Raw genomic sequence first — 23482 nt, 5'->3', positions numbered from 1 at the left:
TTCTCCCTCTCTATCCAGGATCTCCTACATAGATCCCCCTCTGAGTGATTGACAGTGGTAGCCGGGTACCATCTAGTTCTTCTGGTCTCATAGTCATATAGGCTGAGGATCACATGGTGAACCAGTCCCATGGACTAACTGTTTCCATGTGTCTTTGGTTTTCTTCGTTCTTCTTTGCTCTGCATGAGGAAAGACCCATCATTGCATCTAGATGGCTGCTTGCAAGCATTTAAGATCCCAGTCACTACTCACCAAAGTAGGATGTGGAACAATGTTTTTGTGTAGCATGTTATGTCAATTAAGCTTGATGTCCCCTGTGACTATGAAGATTATGTTTTTGTCAACATTATGTCCCATCACTAGCCTGCCACTCCATAGATGCTCAATAAATCCTTCAAGGTAACCCATGTTCATAGATAGAGTAAGAATTGTAGGGTCAATGGGGAGCAAAAATCAAGTAAATGGTGGAAGGACATGAAATTAAAGAAGTAAAATTATAGGCACAACCCCCACTCTGCCCAGATCTCCCTTCCCTGCTTATTGTTTCTCCATGGCATTTATCACCATCTGATGTACTATTATTTTTCAGGTCTATGTTATGTATTATTTCATTTTCCCTACTAGAATATGAGCCCCATGATGGCAGGATTTTTGTCTGTTTGGCTTACTCCTGTATCTACTTTATCTAGGACAGACCTGGCACATGATATGCACTCAAATACCATTTCAGAGAATGAATGTGCCCAGTGCCTTGTTTTGGCAAAGAATACTCTTGTCACACTATTATAACTGCCCAAGTTGACATTGTTATCATAGGGTGGCTGCTGTTGTTAGCTGCTGTTGAGTTGGCCTCTGACTTAGGGCAATCCCATGCTCTAAAGAGTAAAAAGCGGCCCTGTCCTGCACCATCACCATGATCAGTTACAGACTGGACCATTGTGATCTCTAGGGTTTTCTCTGGCTGATTTTTGGAAGTAGATCATCAAGGTATTTCTTCCTACTCTCTATCTTAGCCTAGAAGCACTACTGAAACCTGTTCACTATCATAGCAACACGCAAGCCTCCACTGACAGATGAATGGTGACTGCACAGGAGGTAAACTGATTGGGAATTGAACTTGGGTCCCTACCTGGAACATAAGAATTTTAACACAACCACATCTGGTAAGCTTACCATAGTGGGAGAGACCAATGTAATGTGTAATACCCAGAATGGCTGCCTTATCATTGTTAGGGGCACGTATGTGTGGGATAAGGTAGGGTTTGCTCTTCATTTTGCCTGACCACTCATGCATCACAATCTTGATGGTCATTTGCTCTTCTCTTCTTATCTCCTATTCTCTTCTTATCTCCTAGTGTGTGGTCTCTTTGCCTGGAGCCTCGCCTTCTCAACCTCAAACTAACACTCACCCATCCACACATACAAGCCAGTGCTGCGAGCCTTAATGATCAATACCAGTCTAGGAGTGTCCAGCCAAGAATCCCACACTCTAGAGATGATACCAAGTGCTCCATATTCTTGATAAACAACCTCACTTTCCTAATTTGTGCACTATATGGTCAAAAATTGGTTTCTATGGTTAAAATCAGAGGCCTATTGACTAGGAAGGTGCTCTGGTGGTGTAGTGCCAAAGGCATTTGACTACTAACCAGAATGCTGGCAGTTCAAACCCACCAGCCACTCCTTGGAAGGTTGGGCAATCTAGTTCCATAGTGATACCACCTGGGAAACACAAGGAGGGGTTGGTATGAGTCATATCCAACTTGATGGCAGTGAGTTAGGTTTTTTGGTTTTGGTTGACTAGGGTAATCAATATTAGAAATGGGTTCTAATTGGTTAAAAAAAATGTGAAATTGAAGGTATTCAAGATATATGAGTTGACTAAAATAGTTTTAAAACACTCTTCAGCCTCACATAATGAAGAATCTGCTAACACCTCTAGCCTGGAACCTTAGGGATAATGCAGAAGGCTTGATTTCTCAAGTCTTGCACTAGCCATGTTGGGAGGAGTCCTGGTTGTCTAATGTAACTATCATCATCTCCAGAATCAAACCAAATTTAAAGTGACTGCCATCTAGTTGATTCCAACTCATAGCAACCCCCATTGGGTTTCTGAGGCTGTAAATTTTTAGAGAAGTAGATTGCCCCATTTTCTTTCCATGGAGCAGCTGGTGGGTTTGAACTGCCAACCTTCCGGTTAGCTGTCAAATGCCTTAGGCACTATGCCACCAGAGCTCCCAGAATAGGAGTGGACAAATTATAGTTCATGGCTGTAGCTGTCTGTTTTTGTAAATAAACTTTTATTGAAACCCAGTCACGCCTATTTGTGTACATCTTGTCTATGTCTGCTTTCAGGCTACAGCTGCAGAATTGAGTAGTTGCAGTGGAGACTGTCTGGCCTGCACAGCCTAAAATATTTACTCTCTGGTCCTTTACAGAATACATTTGCCTTAGAATATTGTCACATCTGCCTCAAATGAAACTTTCATGAAAACTGGTGGTCAGATCACCGGCACTTCTACGAGGTTATGCATTAGTGTTTGACCTGTTTGATGCCTGCTTGCTAGTAATAAACGTGTGTCATGTCATTTGGTCTGAGACTTGCTTTTATTACAAATAATGTAATGCAGTGGTGGGAGAATCATACCTTCACTTATCACAACTTTGATGGCTCTGGTTTCTATATGAAAAGGAACCTAAGAGTTTTGCATGAGAGTCATGGCTGGGTCCTTCTACCATGTGCTACTATGGAACTCAGCACTTAAGCTGCAAAAGACTCATCAGTCTTCATCACTTACTTCTTGTGTCTACAGCCCTCTCTGGAGCATGACTCCCATGAAGGGAAGACAGTCTCTGTCTTGTTCACTTGTATCCCTAGTATCCCTAAGGCCTGGCCCATCACAGAGATCCAAGATACATGCAGAAGGGAAACTTGCAAACCCCAAACTATAGTGGGTTAAGAACATTGGAGTCAGATCAGGAATCCACAGTAGTCCATGGTGCCTGTGCTATTTCAGTGGCTCCCCTGCCTCACCTCTTCTTATGGATTTGAGGAAATACAGCTGTGTCAAGCAACATCCAGAGAATTGACTTGTCTCCATAATTCACCTTGTAGCCCTAAGAGCCAGGGAGTATTATACATGTTTTGCATGTGAGAAAAATGAGGCAGAGACACAAACAGGATAAGTGACTTGGTTTAGGTCTTTGCTAATAAAAGAACCAATGCTCTTTTTACCATCTCCTACAGCCTTCATGTTGAATAAATATTTTTGAAATAATGAGTGAGTCAGTGATCAACTGAATTAACTCCCTTCTCCATGGCAGTGTTACAGGAGGGGTAAGAATCAAGTCATCTTCTCACAAGTCAACATGCTCCAACTTCAGGTGATCTAGTTGTCAGGATAGTTAGGACCAGTGACTCTGGATTATAGGGGTTACCAGGATCCCCAGGTAAAACATCTGGATTTCTATCCCTGCCTACAGTCACAAGATGTCCATGGTGATACTCAACAAATTCTTGTCCTTCAACCACCTGCAATCAATTGCAGGTGGTGGCAGAAAATAACCAAGAGAGTGGGTTTGGATGATGCTGGAAAGAAGATGGATTTTGATTTTGCTCCTTTTACCTTTATTTCCCTTTGTGTATCATTTCCATGCAGAAATTTCAAATTAATGGTCACATTGAACTATCTGTCAACGTATTACTGCTCTTGCAGTATCAAATTATGTTGGCAATAATGTTTCCAGCTGCTTAGGACTCCATTGCAATTTAATTTGAAAGGCGCACAAATTGCATCTCCAAATGGATAAAAAATTAATTTTACATACAAGCTATCCACCTCCACATTTTCAGCCCGTGCCCCAAATTATCTCAATTTAGGTTCAACTTTGAACAGTACATATGTTACAATGAACTCCACATGCAAAGATGAATACATAGCAAATTCATGAATTGGAAAAATCTGCTTTGCTGCTGCTTTTTTAATAAGATGTTCTGCCTTGGTTAAGGTCATTAGCAGATTCTACAGCTATTGCCTTTGACAGCAGGAACCCAGGCTAAGTCCACATAGAAGAAATAAGGCGTGGATTCTGATTTAACCACATGATTACCCATAACAATCAGAGGGTAAAGAGAACTCTGAGTCTCTTTACTTATTGCAGTTCCCTTGTCGGGTATTAGGTCCTTAACCTTGGTTTGGTCATCAGCCATCTCCTAATTTCTTTATTTACTAATCTATTTATTTATTAAACAGTTATATTTCTAGTTATCTAGGGGCTGACAAGTTGGCAGGGAAGGTGAATAGGAACCCAGTATATGAACAATTACCATGCAATTTGATGAAGACTGTGACAGAAGACTGTTAACATGTTAAAGAAACTAGATAATTGAGGCATTAATTCTGCCTGGGTAAGGGAGGCTATTGGAGAAAGTTACAAGTAAATGGTGGCATGGGAGTTGAGCCCTGACTATATTGAGTAGGAGTTTGCCAAGCATGAAGGTGCTAAAAGGATTCAGGATGAAATAATTTGCTTTAGGAGTATAGGGCTCAAGGGATGAGTAGTAGAGAATGAGACATGAGGATGGTTGCCAGTATTTAGGTGGAAAGTGGTACTTCCAATGGGAATGATACTTAAATATAGCTGCACATGGTAAAGGAGAGATGTGATCAGATGTGAGAAGGACCAGTCTACCAGGGGCAGCGGCAGGACTGAAGCAGCGGCTTCTGAAAACATGAGTCACGTACCTGCCCCTAACATGTGCATTAGGATGAATGGGTCTGGGCAAGAACTTGAACGGAGATCTGCAGGTCCCTTCTCTTCCCCTTCACCTAACTGCATTCTTCTTCACAAGGGCTGTGTGAATATGTGGATGAAGACCTCAGTCCTCACATGCACATTCTGTCCTCTCCCCCAAAGAGCCATCCCTTGGCCACTTCTCAGGCCTAGGAGCACACACAAATGGGGTATGTCCCACTTTCAAAAGGACACACTAAGGGAAGGAGGTCCATGCAGGTCCTGGAGGTCAATCTGGGCCACTGAATAGGGAATTCTGGAGTGTCAAGAATCTGAAGGCTAATCCACCAGGGGCAGTACAGGTACAACACAGGCATAACCATTGTCCCCTGGCTTCATGCTCCAGCAAGAAGGCATAACCTGAAGAGGGCCAGAGTGGGCCTTTGGATAGAGCTTCTCTTGCCCAAGCCTATTGTTATCAGTTTCAATGAGTATCGCCTAACTATAGTGATCCTCTGTTACAAAGTTCCACAAGGTTTTCCAGTATGTAACCTTCAGGGCGTGTACAGAGTGCATCCAGAGGCTGAGCCACTGCGATTTTCCAGTTTCTCAAACATGCCATTCTCTCCTTCCAGTTGTTTGCCATGTTCTTGGCCTACAGGCCGTTACTCAATAAGGTCATATGGACAAGGCCTTACCTTGAGGCAGAAACTACAGATTCTGGGCTTGGACATATTTACACGGGGATGTAAATTCAACAAAGCAATCTCCACTGCACACACAAGGCTGTCTTAGCAATTTCCAACTTGTTTGCACCGACCCAAATGTAAACCTGAGACTCTCCCTGCTGCAGACAATTACCTGAGCAAGAGCCGGGTTTCGATGCTGAGGTTTGAGGGGTCAAATTGAAAATGTGAATTTTTCCATCACACATTTTGAAAACTACTTTTCATTGTATAGGATTCTGGGACATTCTCTTGATTGGATACAAAACAAGTTGTGTTCCTCTTAAACATCCACTGACAGGCCCAAGGGGACAGAACAGAGACTGGAATCAGGGGGTCTGAACTCAGTTCCTGCTCATCTCAGTTTAACAAACATTAACTGCCCCTAGACAGACCCTCCACCACTCATCTGTCAATTTGTTGTACTGTGGTAACCCACGTGTTGCTATGATGCTGGCACTATGCCACGGGTATTTCAAATACCAGTAGGGTCAGCTATGATGGACAGGTTTCATTAGAACTTCCATACTGAGACATACTATGAAGAAAGGCCTGGTGATCTACTTCCTAAAATTATCCATTTAAAACCCTATGAATCACAACAGATTGGTATCACAATAGAATCTGGTGTATACACAAGATGTGTCCCTAGGTTAGAAGACACTCAAAATACACAGTCACCACAACAATGGGCTTGGGCATCCCAATATTAATAAAAATCGTACATGTCTGGGCAGTGTGTTCTGTTGTGCATGGAGTCACCATGAGTTGGAATGACTCAATGGTACTAACAACTGCCCCTCCACAGTCCCTATACCATGTGCTTGGGTTTTTGGGCAATCAGGAGGCATTTCCTGTTATGGAAAGACTTAAAAAGCTTTGAGGGAGGCCTAAGAGGGAAAGAGAGATAAATGAACAAGCAGTCCTGGAAGCATGCCAATGGATGAATGTAATGGAAAACTGTGCAAAGGGGACCAGAGCATGTGGCCTTGCCTGTGTGGCCCTTGTTATGTACCATCCTGTAGCCTTACTTTCCTCATACCTTAGAGATGTTTTCAGAACACAAGTGCCAAGTATAGCACCAAGCCCAGCACTGCTACTCAATGAATTGCCCTTATATTTCCCTTTGGCGAATGACTATCGATAATCACTAAAAGTAATACAGAGTTCTAGAATTTTCAATCCACTTTCACCAACATGTGTCTAACCCAAAGGTCCACCAGAGATGACTTGCCTTTTTCTTATGAACTAAGATTTCCCTGAACTTTTCAGTTTCCATAGACTGGACAACCCAAAATTTGAGTCATACACATGGACATATATTTTCAGAGTCCCCTTTGCCTCTGGTCCGTGTTCCCAGTGGGTATTTTGTTTGGCCCAGGGCATGCAGATGTCAACCCTTTCACTAGAACCCATAGGAATCCCATCACAGCAAGCATTTTTGTGGCATTTTGAGAACCTCATTGAAAATCTAGGAGTCACATAGGGTTGGTCACTTGCTATACTCAGCATTCTGCCATCTTGTTTACCCCCATACTACTCCTACCTATTCAGTCCCAGCTTCCAATTAATTTATCGTCCTTCCTCCAAAGGCACAGCACAGCTGACACTAATGCAGCTTCTACTCCAAGGAAACTTAAGGCAATTCTCTCTAAAGTAATCCCCACTAGAAGCAAAGGCATTTTCCCCTTCCTCTTTACATTTCATTTTACACTCATTAACAGCCCTCTGAGATCAGAGTAATAATTTCTACTTTGTAGGTGAGGAAAATGGAGGCTTAGAGATGATGTGCCCTTAACCAAGGTCACACAGCTAGTAAGTGCCACAGTCTGGCTTCAAGCTCTACCCAACATCTCTCCACTGTGCCCTGTGGCCTCTTCCTAGGTAGCAAGTGGCTTTGCTCATATCTTGACCTTCCTACTGGGTGCAGGGTGGTGGTGGTGGTCTCTTTGCTGTGTGAAATGAAGACTTGCAATTCCCATTACCCTCTTTGATAAGGTTCCCTTGCCTGTTCTTCCCTTGAGAAAGAGCAGAAACGTGTTTATGGGCATACCTCTGCAGTCGAGCTACAGGGAGCAAGTGTGCTTGCAAAATACCATCGTAGCTGGAGAGAAGGAGTGCAAACACCAAGGCCAGGGTCAGCCTAGCACACTAAGTGTGCTTGAGTTCCTATATTGGCATCTTCAGTAGATTCAACCTTAAGGTTCTCAGCTTACTCACTATTTCTTTCTCAGGTGTCCCCAGATTCCTGATTACTCACAAATTTCCTTCTCAGGTGTCTCCAGATTCCTGATGACTGTGACATGCCCCATGATTTATGTTCTTTCCCTGGATCAGTGTGTGGTATCACAGAGCAAACAGGCTTTGGACTCTCCAAGATGTCAAATCTTAGACTTGCCACCCACAGTGTGGCTTCAGGTCATTCTTTTATCTCATGACCCCTGGATTTCCTCTAAGATGAGCCTGGAAATGCCTTCTTCACAGGCTGTTTGCAGTTTACAAAATAGAGCACGCATCCATTCTGCTGGTCCTTATTGAGGCCCATATGGAGGGTCTCTGGGCTGGATATGGGTGATACGGATGAGAAAATATCATTCTTGCTGTCCAAGTGTTTACATTCAAGTATGTAGGGGTGTTTTTAAGAAGGCATCATAGTAAAGGATGATGAGACTATACCTGGAAACAGTAAGCAGTAGGAGAAATAGCTACTGATCTCTGCTACGGGCTCAAGGGTAAGTTCCCACAGAGAAGGCAACATAAACTGTGGCTGCGAACATAAGAAGGAATTGCTAAGAACATGAGCTGGAGGAAAGGCAGGAGCAGCAGAGTAAATGAGAGAAGGAGAGAAGCTGGCATTGGTTCTCCTAAGTGTCAACAAAGATCCAACCAAAACACTCTTTCCAGCCCCCTCTGGCCAGGCATGTCTTTATACTCTGCACAGTAGAAATCAGACAGACACAAGTTCAAAACCTCACTTAGCCACTTACTAGCCTTGCTACTCTACACAATTTTTCAACCTAAGTCTACATTTATTCACCTGTGAAGTGGGGTTGGCCATGTCTCCCTTTCTGGGTGGTTTGGGTCCTGAAACCTAGCACTATGACTGGTGTGCCATACGTGCTACTTGGCTTTAATTGTTTGTGCTTTAAAGGACATAGTAAAACCAAAAAGCCAAACCCACTGCTATAGAGTCAATTCCAACTCACAGCAACCTCATTGGGTGGGATTGAACCACGAACCCCTTGGGTTAGCAGTCAAATGCCTTAGCCACTATACCACAGAGCTCCTAAAGGGCATAATAGAGATCTCCAAAGTTATTCTCACAGAAGATATGATATAATTTAACATGTTTGATGAGATGTGGCCTTAGCCTGGACTTAAAAACCAAACCCAAACCCAATGCTGTCGAGTTGATTTTGATGCCTGGCAACCCCATGTGTTACAGAGTAGAACTGAATTCCATGGATCTTTCTTAGCTATAGTCTTTACAGAAGCAGATCACCAGGACTTCCTTTTGTGGCACCTCTGGGTCGCTTCTCAGACCAACGACCTTTAGGTTAGTATTTGGAAAGGAAATCATTTACACCACCCAGGTACCTCCTTGAACTTAAAAGGGATGAGCAGGGATGGGCAGCCTCCTTTCTGGAGAATTCTGGTATCTGGTTGAGGAAATGGCTCCCGCTAGGCCAGGCTGAGGAGCTCTGGTGGCATAATACCTAAGACATTTGATCGCTAACCAGAAGACTGGCAGTTCAAACCCACCAGCCACTCCTCAGAAGGAAGGTTGGGCAATATACTTCTGGAGTGATACTGCCTCAGAAACCCAAAGAAGGGTCACTATGAGTCGGGTCTGACTCCACGGCACATAACAACAACAGGCCAGGCTGGCCACTTCTCGCTTTCCCTGTGTTTGTCCATTTATTCTCATTTAGCCTTCACTGCATGAGTCTCCTAGCCAAGCAGCAGCCAGGTGGAATCCTACCCTCCAAGTATGGGGACTGTACTTCCTTCCCACCCCCATCCCCTTCCACCTGGACTCAGCGCAGCGTAGGAGTGGGCCACAAGCAACAGCTCACTCGATGTCACCTTTCCAGTATCACCACTTTGCTCTTAGGACACTGCCTTCCTTTACACAAAGGACATGTTCACAGGAGTCATTGGATTCTCTGAGTGGCTGTCAACTCAGCTGATCTAAGGCCGAGATGCCCACTCTCCCCAGCAACCTGAAACTCGCAGCCTCATGAGCAGCTCTGGGGCTGACTTTCTTTCAAGGGGATCATTCAAAGTGAAAACCATGGCAAGGGTCAGGCGTCAATTACAGGACCTTTGTCCCCCATAGGGAAAGATCGGGGAACTCAGATGATACCTTGAGCTCCCCACCTTCTTTCTTATTGCTGCCTTGGCACAGAGGTAGCCTACCCCTAAATGTTCTGAGGGGACCAGAGAGATGATGGAAACCTAGCCCTTCATTTTGCACCCCTCCTGGAGTCCTGGCACTGCCACTTATAAATTGTTCAGAACAGAAGGATAGATACTGCATAGGAAGCACGATTAGAGCGTATCATTCTTACTACTTCAAAAACACCAGTTACTATGTAGCAAGTGCTCAGGAAGTTCCAGGTGCAACTCCAACTGTTTGGCAAGCAGTATCTCATTTAACTCCCCCAGGAGATAGGTACTATGATTATCACTGTTTTTCAGATTTGAAAAAAAAAAAAGACACTCAAAGAGGTTCCATAATTTGGCATGATCTTATAGCTACTGTGGGGCAAAATGGTGGTGGTGGGATGGAGGCTGTCTCTCTCCAACCTATGCTTAACTACTTACTCTCAGCTCAGAGAGTCTGGCATAAAACTTCATAGGACTGTTTTACACAAAAGATGCTAGCTTCCCTCATAACAAATGCTTAAACCTTAATGTACAGTACCTTTATGTGTGGGTATTTCGAAAATCAAATTGTTTATTAGGATCTGTTTTATATAGAACATCTATTAAATATAAACAGAGTGTGTATAGTGAGACACAGCCAATGCGTGGATATGGAGGATTTATGGTCAAGGTGGGAGAAGCTCTGGTAGCACAGTGCCTAAGGCATTTGACTGCTAACCAGAAGGCTGGTGGTTCAAACCCACCAGCCACTCCTCGGAAGGAAGGTTGGGCATCTACTTCCATCCGCAGTGATACCACCTTGTAAACCCAAGGAGGGGTCTCTATGAGTCAGGGCCGACTCGATGGCACATAACAACAACAACATGGTCAAGGTTAGTGGCAGGGGGAGGGGTGGCGGTGGGAGGCAGGGTTGTGGTAAGACGACATAACCAGATCTGCTTTTAGAAAGATGTTTCTGGACGAGCTATTTGGAAGAAAGTTGACAGGAGGAAAAGCAGCGATGAGGATGGACTCAGGAGTCTAGGAAACAGTGGCACAGATTGTCAATGAAAAGGGAATTCCAAGGCAGTCAACAAGTCATGGTGGCCACCTGTATAGGCTGGCTGCTGTGGATCAAGGAAGGTGTCTCCATTGCCAGCTTGTGCACCTCGTTGTTGCTAACTGAAGTGGGAGGCTGATTTTCCCAGGGGAGAGTGGACCCAAAGAGATTACTTAACTTAGCAGGATTCTATAGCTTCTACAGGGCAAAATAGGGGGGAAAGGCAGCTACTCTCCAACTTGCTCTGGTGGCACTGTGGTAAGGTATTTGCTTGCTAACCAAGAGGCTGGTGGTGGTTCGAACCTACCAACTGCTCGCTCCATGGGAGAAAGATGAGACAGTCTGTTTCCATAAAGATTCTCAGCCTTGGAAACCCTATACGGGGGTTGCTATGAGTCAGAATCGACTGGATGGCAGTAGGCTCTCTAACTTGTGGCTGGATCAACGCACAGAGGTGGTTCAGAACACGGGCAGCCTTCCAAATCAGAATATGCTAAAGAGTTATGTGTGTGCTGTTGAGGAAACTTTAAACATTTTTTACAATTTTGCATATATTTCACCCTTTTAACTTTAAAATTGAGGTGAAAGTCACATAACAAAATGAACTATTTTACAGTGAACACTTAAGTGGCATTTAGTAGATTCATAGTATTGGCTGCCACCACCTCCAATACTCACATGTTTTCATCGCCCCACAAGGAAACCCTATACTCATTAGGCAGTCATACCATATCCCCATGGCCTCCAGCTCCTGGCAGTCACCAATCTTGCTTTTATTTTTATGGTGTACATGATTAGTGTCAAGTGGTTTGTGTTTTCTCTATAGATGGAATTATGTTTTCTTTTCAATGCATGCATTTAAATAAGGAAGAAATTGATTTAAAGAAAAACGTTAATTAAATTATACTCCATGTGGCAAATATGCATGGAGGCTGCAGTTGAGTTGTTCAGCTAAGCCTGGAAAATCTGTCTGCCCAATTCCAGTGCACTGTAATCTACTAGAGGGCACCCACCCTGCCTTCCTGATACCTCCCCTAAGAGCCTGTGTTTTGTGTGTGTGTCTTGCAGACCCAGTGCACGGCCCACAGAACGTGGAGATTGTGGACATCCGAGCACGGCAGCTGACCCTGCAGTGGGAACCCTTTGGCTACGCAGTGACCCGTTGCCACAGCTATAACCTCACAGTGCAGTACCAGTATGTGTTCAACCAGCAGCAGTACGAGGCCGAGGAGGTCATCCAGACGTCCTCCCACTACACCCTGCGGGGCCTGCGCCCCTTCATGACCATCCGGCTGCGGCTTCTGCTGTCCAACCCTGAAGGCCGGATGGAGAGCGAGGAGCTGGTAGTACAGACAGAGGAGGACGGTGAGCAAGGGCACGAGCTTAACTGGGGGCAGGAATGGAGAACCTGTTCAGGGGTCACTCCTATTCCTGAGCAAGCTTTTTATTTTTCTCATGTCTTTACTCTTCCCCTCTATAGCTGCCTTCTTTTCAAGGTCTCCAATGAGAACCATGCTGGCTGTGCCTTGTACAGCTCCAGGGGGCACTGTCCTTGTGGACAAGCAGCTTTGCCATAGATGCGTGCTTGCATTTGAGCCTTCTGTACCCCCTTTCCCACTTCATACCACTTCTGTATCCACACTGATGACCCACAAAAGGGAAATACTCTATCATACTGTTTAAGCATATGAGTCTGGAAGCCAGACAACTCTATAATTAAATTAAAAATTAAAAAATAAAGAGCTCAACACACACATTGGATGGCTTCAGAACCAAATATTCACCTGGATGTCCCACAGGTATCTCACACTCAGCGTATCCAAAACTGAATGTCCTTTTCTACCCTGACTGGTCTCCTTGTGCTCCCCACATCTCAGGGGAGCTCAAGAGACCCCAAGGCAGGGCTCCTTGGAGCTCGCTCATGTGATACAAGACTACCAGAGCGATTGCCACTGCAGAGGTTTTGTCCTGGGGTCCCAAGTAGCTCAAGATCGAGACCTGACATCAGCCTAGAAGCCCCTCACTTCTCCCACCCACAAGCTTCTGTTGAGTCAGCTTCCTGCAGGTCATCTTTCAGCATTACCCTTAACTTTACCAACTCACAGTGACCCCAGGTGTGTCAGAGTAGAACTGTGGTCCCAAAGACTTTTCAGTCACAGATTTTCAAACATAGATGACCAGGATTTTAATCCAAGGTGTCTCTGAGTAGACTCAAACCTCCAACCTTTGAGTTAGCAGCCAATGATGCTAACCATTTGCACCACCCTCCCTTTGTAACTTAGACTCCAAGAGTATGGAACCACTTTTGCTTCACAGAATGTGTAACTCCTCCTCCTCTGTCATTTCCCTTGCTTGGAATGACCCCTCCCTCCCTCCCTCCATGTTTGCAGTACAAATGGTGTTAATCTTTCAAGACTTTGTTCAGGTATTATTTCCTCCAAGAAACTCTCCCTGACTGCTGCAGAGTGAAGTGTGCCTTCCCAGGGTCCCAATGCTGTTAGCACGTAACTTCCACACAACAGCTAGCTTCCTTATGGGTGGATAGAATCTGCTTGTGGTAGGACTCTCTTCTCTTCCATGGCCATGTTTGGACTCTTCCTCCAACCTGGCTGTCTCTGGCCTTCTGGAGTATCTATTGTTAGTTTCCCAGAATCAGACTGAGAAGAGAGATTGTGTGCAAGCATTTGATTAAGGAAGTTTTTCCAGGGGAGACTGGGAGAGGAATGGGAGAAGCAGGACAGGGAAAGGGGCAAGAAAAAGGAGGACAGCAGGCAAAGATGCCACTCTAGGCCAAGCCCAACAATGGGTGACTGCAACCTGAGCTGAAGGGGAGCCCTGCAGGATAACTGTGCTTCTAAGTTGTTCCAAGTCTGAGGGAAGGGCAATGTCAGCCAATACTTCAGGGTTGGGATGGCAAGGAGTAGATAAATTCTCAGAACTTCTGTCTCTCTGCTTATGTAGGCAAAGGACAATGAAGGGATGCAAAGGGATGTTGACAGAGCTCTGCCACTATCCCCCACATGGGCAAATGCCTCACCTGACCCAGCTTAGTCTCTGGAGCCTCAGGACAAAGCCTCTGCAGTGGCAATCCCTCTGGTCGTCTCATATCACATGAGCAAGCTCCTAGGAGCCCTGCCTTGGGGTCCCTGATGGGTTCCAAAGCCACATCTTCATCTACATAGCCCCTCAAGAAGACAGAGGAAAGAGTGCTGGCCTGTGTTGCCTGATTCTCATTTCCCACCAGTCCTTTCCTCGAACTGGAAGTTTTACATCGTCTGCTTTACTACCTCCTTGGCCCCCTTCAAATTCACACTTGCATCTACTCTCTCCATAGCCCCTGTATGCCATGCTTTGGACATCTTTGGAGGTAGCAGCAGCAATGGGGACCTACCCTGTCACCTGGGCTCCCTACCTGGTTTTGCAAAGAACCTCAGTCAGTCCTCTGTGGGTATAGCTCTCCGCTCACGCCCAGCTTCACTTCTCTAGTAGGTCTGAATGCTCTGCTTCCTGTGAACCCATCCCCGTCCAAAAAAGAGAGTTGGGCATCTCATCTTGCCTTCATTCTATCATTATCATTATCATTCTTTCATTATCATTATCATTCATTAACTCTCCAGACCACAGTTCTATTAGCAACCCAGACTGTGGCTCTAGAATCATGCTGCATGGTTTCTGGGAAGGCTTCTAGATCTTTCCCTAGAGCTGGCTCTGATGTTTCAAAATTTCAGCCCCTTGTTCCAGCTGGGTTGTAATGCACTGTTGGAAAAGGCAGACTCTGGAACCACCCATGCCAGGAGCCAAGATGCTTAGCCTCTCGGTGCCTTTGTTTCCCTACCTATAGAATGGAATAATAATACCTACACCTTGTAGATTACTGTAAGGATTGAAAAGGACAGTATATACAGGAATTGGAATAATGCCTGGTAGACTGCCAGATTTCAATAAATGTAGCTATTACATTTGCATCAAATCACAGACAAAGTACATCTTGATGAAAGAGCCTCTAGCACAAGCAACCTAAAAACTACCCAGTGGTCCTGCGAAAGCTCTGCAGAGCTCTAGACATCCACTCTAACTGGTTGTAGAAAATACAACATGGCCTTCTCAAGGAATGGCAGTGTCCTCAGTGCCTGATGTGAGAGAAAACAACAGAGGCAAGGAGGATAGTTCAGTGACAGGTTGTGGTAGTTAAATTTGTACGTCAACTTGGCTGGGCCTGGTTGAATGGCTGGGCTGCTAGTGGTAGTTATTCCCCTTGATGAGACTGGCAATCAACTCCATGGTGGGATCTACCACAAGCAGCTGAGTAGCTGCCTTTGGGATGTGGTCTGCTTCCTGTATATAAGGAGAACCCTTGGGGATAGTCTCTAGCCTATGGCATGTGAAGATTGAAAAGGATGGTATACATAGGAATTGGAATAATGCCTGGTAGACTGCCAGCTTTCAATAAATGTAGCTATTACATTTACATTAAATCACAGACAAAACACATCTTGACAAAAGTGCCTGCATGTAGCCATGTCGTTGTTCAGCAGCCTGCCTTGCTCTGCCAGCCTTGGGACTTACAATGGACTTGAATTAATGGCCTGCCACATGGTTTGGTAACATCAGAACTGTGACATTTTATTTGTTGACCTTGGGCTTGTTAGCCTCAGCAGCCAGTATCTGCCTGAGTGAAGAGGTGCCCCTAGCTTCAGTAGGCCGGGAGCAAGAGACAGAGCTGAAGCCCAAGCTCGAGGGACTTTTTCACACAGCCTCTAGCCTGGCCTTTTGAACTTGGATTTAAAGCCTCCAAATTGTAAGAGAATAAACTCCCGTTTGTTCAAGCCATCCCATTTGTGGTATATTCTTGTCAGAGTGGTACTAGGTAACCAGAACACAGGTGTTCACAGGAAACCCCTATTTGTTAGAATATGAGGTAACTAGTGGTGAAAACCTGCATCAAAATTCAGGACTTAGGAGACAGATGGGAGGGTTTGAACAATGAGCAGTTCAGAGCATTGAGTTCCCAGCTCTCAGCCTACTTTCTGAGCATTGCCTATGTGACAGCAAATCCCAAGTCCCATCTTCACAGCATGCCTCCCCTTCTCCCAAAACATCCCGTTCTCCTCCTTGTTACTAGGGGTGTGTGTGTGGGGGGGGGTAGTGCAGAAAAACCACAAGCCTTTATCAAAACAATGTGAGAACAGCAATCCTTTGGAATTAAAATTTAATTAAACACTATTAATAAAACATCAACTCCTACTCTACCGAGGTATGTGGACATTATCACATTAAAGACACCAGCCATGCAAGACACCAGTTCTCAGAGCTGAAGCCACACCTCAGGAACCACGGGACAGAAGGCAGTCTCAGAAGAATGCAGGCACTTCCTGTGGACTAGGATTAGTTTCCATTCTTCCTCAAGTGAAGGCAGGAGGCACTGTTTGTTTGCTGGGGATCTCATCCACCTTCAGGATAAGCTGAGGATGGAGCATAGCTCTCCTTGATTAATTGAAACTCCCCTCAGGGAGCCAAAGAGCAGCCTCTCAGATTGAGCTGACTGGATTCATGCTGCTTTCATGAGAGCTACAAAATTGTCTTCTGGGGAATTTGTAGAATTTGTAATTTCAGCACCCCAGTGCCTTTGAGGGCCCGCAAAGCAATCCGCTGCTGGAGAGATAGGCTTGTAGCCACCACGTGCCGCTGCTTCATCCGGGGAGCAGCTGTTGGTGGGAGACTAAAAGGGCATTTCATGTTCCCCTTTCCTGCAAATGTCACAGACAATTCCATAGCTCACTTACTTAGTGGTTACTTCTCAACCTTTAACTATCCAAAGCACAGCCAAGATGGTGAAATTGAACAGATGAACACCATGGCAGTGGTGATCTCATGTCGCCTGCCATTAACCACGCAGCGATGCTACAATAGGCACCAAGCTGGGGACATTCTATCCAACAACATGTACTCTCTGCCCGAGATTTCCTTTGGAAATGTTTCAAAGCCATAGAAAAACTAAAAGAGTGGTACAAAGAAGACCTAAAAGCCCTTCACCTAGATTCAGCATTCATTAATAGCTCACTATATTTACATGAAACATATACACCAGGAAATACTAAGCCTCAAAATACTCCACAGGAAAATGAAAAACAGCGAACTCAAATGTAATAACTATGCCAATAAAAGGTAGCTCTGGTAGCATAGTGCCTAAGGCACTTGACTGCTAATCAGAAGGCTGGCGGTTCAAACCCACCAGCCACTCCTCGGAAGGACAATGGGGCAATCTACTTCCATAGTGATACTGCCTCGGAAACACAAGGAGGGGTCCCTATGAGTTGCGTCTGACTCGATGGCACATAACAACAACAACATGCCAATAAAATAAAGAAAACACTTTTATGATAAAATTATTTCAATACACACACATGTGTAGATATACAAATGCATATACATACATACACAGATGTATACCTACACCAACCACTTGTCTGTCAGTTTGTCATACCGTGGTGGCTTGTGTGTTGCTGTGAGGCTGCAGACAATGCCACTGGTATTTCAAATACCAGCAGGGTCACCTGTGGTGGACAGGTTTCCACAGAGCTTCTAGACTAAGAGTGGGAAGAAGGAAGGGACTATCCATTTCTCAAAGAATTGGCCCATGAAAACCTTGTGAATAGCAGTGAAACACTATCTGATATATTACTGGAAAACTTTATAAATAGCCCTGAAACACTGTCCAGTATAATGCTGGAAGATGAGCCCCTTAGGTCAGAAGGCATTCAGAATACAACCAGGGAAGGGCTACCTCCTCAAAGTAGAGTTGATCTTAATGACGTGCATGGAGTAAAGCTTTCAGGACCTTCATTTGCTAATGTGGCATGACTCAAAATGGGAAGAAATAGCTGCAAACATCCATTAATAATTTGAACATAGAATGTAGAAAGGATGAATGTAGGAAAATTGGAAGTTGTCAAAAATGAAATGGATTGGATAAAGATCAATGTGCTAGGCATGAATGAGCTGACATCGACTGGTTTAGGCCATTTTGAAATAGAACCATATAATCTACTATGCCAGGAATGATTGATTAAAAAGGAATGGCATCGCATTCATCACCACAAAGAATGGTTCAAGATCTATCCTGAAGTACAAAGCTGTTAGAGAAAGGATAATATCCATGTGCCTATAAGGAAAACCAGTTAATACTACTATTGTGCAAATTTATGCACTGACTGCTAAAGCAAAAGATGAAGAAATTGAAGATTTTTTATGAACTTTTGCAATCTGAAACTGATTAAACATGCAATTCAAGATGTATTGATTACTGCTGGTGATTGGAATGTGGAAGCTGGAAACAAGAATCATGGTTAGTTGCAAAATATGGTCTTCATGACAGAAATGACACTGGAGATCACATGATAGAATTTTGCAAGACCAACAACTTATTCATTGCAAATACGTGTTTTCCAGCAGCTATACACATGAACCTCACCAGATGGAATATGCAGGAATCAGATCAACTACATCTGTGGAAAGAGGCAATGGACAAGCTCAATATCTTCAGTCCAAACAAGGCCAGAAGCTAACTACAACAGACCATCAACTGCTCATATGCAAGTTCAAGTTGAAGCTGAAGACAAGTCCAAAAGAGCAAAAATATGACCTTGATTATATCCCACCTGAATTTAGAGACCATCTGAAGAATGGATTTGATGCACTGAACACCAATAACTACGAGTTGTGGGATGACATAAAGAATATCATACATGAACAAAAGCAAAAGATCACTTAAAAGACAGGAAAGGAAGAAAAGATCAAAATGGATGCCAGAAGGACTCTAAAATTTGCTCTTGAATGTAGAGTAGCTAAAGCAAACAGAAGACAAGACAAGATAAAAGAACTGAACAGAAGATTTCAAAGAACAGCTTGAATAGACAAAGTAAAGTATTACAATGATATGTGCAAAGACTTGGAGTTAGAAAACCAAAGGGAAGAACATGCTTAGTGTTTCTCAAGCTGAAAAAACTGAAAAAAAAAAATTCAAGCCTCGAGTTTCAATATTGAAAATTCCTTAGGCAAAGTACTGAATGATGCTGGAAGCATCAAAAGAAGATGGAAGGAATACACAAAGTCACTAAACAAAAAATGAACTGGTTGATATTCAACTATTTCAGGAGGTGGCATATGATCAAGAACTGATGGTAGTGAAGGCAGAAGTCAAAGCTGCACTGAAGGAATTGGCAATAAAAAAAGGCTCCAGGAATCGACAAAATACCTCTCAAGATGTTTTGGGGAAAAAAATGGATACTGCACTGGAGGTACATACTCATTTATGCCAAGAAATTTGGAAGACAGCTACTTGGTCAACTGACTAGAAGAGATCCATAGTTGTACCCATTCCAAAGAAAGATAATTCAACAGAATATGGAAATTATCAAACAATATCATTAATATCATGTGCAAATAAAATTTTGCTGAAGATAATTCAAAAATGGTTACAGCAATATATTGACAGGGAAATTCTAGAATTGCAAGCTGGATTCAAGAGGACATGGAATGCAGGATATCATTGCTCAAGTCAGATGGATCTTGGTTGAAAGCAAAGGATACCAGAAAGATATTATGTTTTATTGACTATGCAAAACATTTGACTATGTGGCTCATAACAAATTATGGATAACATTACAAAGAATGGGAATTCTAGAACACTTAGTCATGCTCATGAGGAACCTATACATAGGCTGTTGTTCTAACAGAACATGGGAATGCTTCATGGTTTAAATCAGGAAGGGAGTGTGTCAGGGTTGTATCCTTTCATCCTACTTGTTCTATCTGCATGCTGAGCAAATAATCTGAGAAGCTGGACTATATGAAGAATTACACAGCATCAAGATTGGGGGAAGACTCATTAACAACCTGCAATATGCAGATGACACAACCCTACTTGCTGAATGTGAAGACAGCTTGAAGCACTTACTGATGAAGATTAAAGACAACAGACTGCAGTATGGATTGCACCTCAACATAAAGAAAACAACAATCCTCACAACTGGACCGATAAGCAGTATCATGATAAATGGACAAAGGACTGAAGTTGCCAAAGACTTCATATTATTTGGATTCATAATCAACACCCATGAAAGCAGAAGTCAATAAATCAGACATCTTTTTGCACTGGGTAAATCTGCTTCAAAAGGTCTTAAAGTGCTGAAGAGCAAAGATGTCACTTTGAAGACTAAGTTGTGCCTGACCCAAACCATGGTATTTTCAACTGCTCATATGCATGTGAAAGCTGGAGAATGAATAAGGAAGACTGGAAAAGAGTTGATGGTTTTGAACTGTGGGGTTGGCAAAGAATACTGAAAATACCACGGACTGACAGAAGGAACAAATCTGTCCTGGACGAAGTGCAGCTGGAATGGCTCCTTGGAAGCCAGAATGGCCAGACTTCATCTTACCTCCTTTGGCGATGTTGTCAGAAAGGACCATTCCCTGGAAAAGGATATCATACTTGGTAAAGTACAGGGTCAGTGAAAAGAGGGAAGACCCTCATTGAGATGGACTGACAGTGGCTGCAGTGATGGGCTCAAGCACAGCAAGGACCATGAGGGTGGCCCTGGACTGGGCAGTGTTTAGTTCTGTCGTACACGGGCCACTCTGACTCAGAGCCTAGTCAACTGCACCTAATGACAACATACATACACACACAAGTGTGCACACATATTTATAGTATATTCACATTTGCATACAACCATGCATATATTTAAGTCTATGTTCAGGTAACCAACTGTCCTGGCTTTCCCTGAACTTATGACACATAGCCTCTATGATCTGATGTATGCATGACCTGAGAATAAAGACCTTCAATCTACTTCTGTAGTGATACTGCCTCGGAAACCCAAGGAGGGGTCACTATGTGTCTGCTCTGACTCGATGGCACGTAACAACAACAACAACAACCTGCAAATACACAGTACCATATAACATCTGAAATATTTAACATTTATTTTCAAATAACCTCATAAACAGTCCACATTCACATTTCTAATAATGTTAAACCTGACTCGACATGAAATAACCAGAATATAAGACAGTTTGGGCATACACACACACACACATACACACACTACATGCATGGTGATGTGTATTTCTTACTGTATCATGTCCAAACCAGTTGGATGTCAAGTCAACTTGGACTCATGGCAACCCTACCTGCGTCGCAGTAGAACTGTGCTCCACGGTGTTTCCTGTGGGTGATTTTTTGGAAGTAGATTCACCAGACTTTTCTTCCAAGTCACCTCAGGATGAACTTGAACTGCCATCCTTTCAGTTAGCAGCTGAGAGTGTTAGCCATTTGTGCCATCCAGGGATTTCATATCATGCCAAGAGGTACATAATGTCAAGGACTCCCTCTACTAGTGATGCTATGTTTGTCACATAGAAAAGATGAAGACCACCCAACCCCTCCCTCTATAACTGCAGTCCTTTTTCTCCTTAGTAAATTAATAGCTGATCTGTGGAGTGATACTTCAAGGTTATAAATATCCTCTGTCCCCAGTGACATTTTACTCGGTGGTTTTAGCACTCCTTGATAATCCTTGCTGAATCAGTTATTACAGTGCGTGCTTAATAAAAAGGGTGATTTTTAAATCTATCATTCCCCCTACACTTATTAGCTTTAGCTTGTTTTTATCTTCATAGAAGGTCTTCCTTCTGCTTGTTCCCACACTCATTTTAGTGTCCCCAGACTCATAGATATTTTTTCTTAATTCAATGTATTAAAAGGCATTGTTATCATTAGTCTTTTTGATGCCTCACATTGTCTCAAATATGGCCAGTGGGAGTCCCCTCAAGTGGGTCCTAGGTCCTTTTGAAACATCCTCATTACTCTTTCTTGCTTTCTTGGACAGCAAATGACTCTAGACAATTGTAATCTTCCTAACCCCAGACCTGAAATCAACCACTTATTTTAGAATTTCTGGTAGTTTGATTTCTGGTAGTAGAATGATATTTTGACACTAAGATATACATCTCAGGTGTGCTCAGTGGGGTGTTACCACATTTAAGCTCTTTAAGTAGGCAGAGCTGGGGAACATAATGTATCCGTTTTAAATCGTGAGCTCATATGGATTCAAATCCAGCACCTCAGGATTCTTCTGTCCTTCCTTTCATTGCATACATCTCTCCCCTGTGGTGAGACCCCTGGTTCCCAATGGCCACATATTTTTTTTTCCATTTGCTGCATCCTGCTATGCATGCAAAACTGTTGAGAATTACAACAGCAATCTTAACAACAAACAATAAAACTACTAAGTTATATCAAGTATTTATTTTCCACTCTTTCTGACCTTAGACTTTATCACACTGAGGGCATGTAGTCAGAACACTGTGCCCCAAAGTTATTTGTCTTAATTCTTCTGTCTTGTTACACTATCAATTTGATCCCCAGTTAGGCCTACTGGTTTCAGTTTTAGAGTTTGCTTTTTTCCTCATCCTTTTTATTGTCATTGTTTTTAATATGCAACAGTCCCACGGTTCAAAAGTTCAAAAGGTGGCACAGTTGTCCAGCACACAGATGCTAACCAAAAGGTGGGTGATTTGAACCCACCCACCTTTCTCCCTGGGAGAATCTTCCATAAAGATTTTTTAGCTGCGAATCCAAAAACAATAATGACCAGAATTACTGGTCAGATGGAGCCTGATGAGACCCCCAATACTGTCGTCCTGAGATACATTCTGGGCTTACAATAAAGCTCATTCCCAGGGGCTGGCTCTCAGCCCAATAATAAGCAAGATGTACACACATACCACTCAACCCAGGGTGACACACCCACATACTCTATGGAAATGCATCCCTTGGAGCAATAGACCATGGGGCATCAGAGGGGCAACATTAGCACAGAGAAAATGCAGGACAAACAGGAGCAGGAACTCATAACCATGAGGGCCATGGGGACAGGGGGTTAATGGGCTGGGAGGGGAGGAGACTGGGTTAGGGTTGGGGATGGTAAATGGGGAGTGAAACTAAATGTACACGTAATATCGAGTGTAAAACAAACTCTTAAAAATTAAAAAATAAAAATAAAAAAGATTTTGTGGCTGTGACAATGGGTCAAGCATAGCAGGGATTGTGAGGTTGGCACAGGAACGGGCAGTGTCTTGTTGTGTTGTGCATAGGGTCGCTGTGAGTCAAAACCAACTGAACAACATACAAATGGATTCATTCAGACAAGTATTGCTACCATCCCTACCTCCTGTTCCCATCGGCCATTTTCATTCATTTTGGGTTTCTTTCCTATAATTCATTCTGCACAAAGTAAAGATTCCTCTTTATCCCTTTTCTTACATAAAACGTAGCACAATAGATACTCCTTGCATCCTGTATTTTCATTCACTTAGTAAGTCCTAGTAATCACTCCATATCAGTGATAAAAATTTTTCCTTATTCTAAACTCCGTGGTAGTTTATTATGTGGATGTACCATAGTTTTACTCAGAGTGCCTTATGGACACTTAGGTTGTTTCCATCATTTCTTATCACAATTATGCTGGCAGTGAATAGTCTTGTGCCAGGTGTTGTGTAGTAATTGTGGACCTGTATCTTTTTTTTTTTTTTT

The 23482-nt window shown here is 43.5% G+C and overlaps 1 protein-coding gene across 1 annotated transcript in view; it reads left to right on the top strand.

Annotated features, from left to right (window-relative positions):
• Window positions 1–11808: 11808 nt before the first annotated feature.
• PTPRT (protein tyrosine phosphatase receptor type T) overlaps window positions 11809–23482 on the top strand; it is a 557720-nt gene continuing 546046 nt past the window's right edge. Inside the window, exons 1-2 of the mRNA XM_042783611.1 lie at window positions 11809–11824; window positions 11956–12252. Of these exons, the coding sequence (XP_042639545.1) occupies window positions 11809–11824; window positions 11956–12252 (313 nt within the window). The remainder of the gene's footprint in view (window positions 11825–11955; window positions 12253–23482) is intronic.

This window comes from Orycteropus afer, unplaced genomic scaffold (assembly GCF_000298275.1).
Source record: "Orycteropus afer afer isolate SDZICR_OR568_19922 unplaced genomic scaffold, OryAfe1.0 scaffold00020, whole genome shotgun sequence".
Lineage (NCBI taxonomy): Eukaryota > Metazoa > Chordata > Mammalia > Tubulidentata > Orycteropodidae > Orycteropus > Orycteropus afer.
This window is presented reverse-complemented; position numbering and strand designations above follow the sequence as displayed.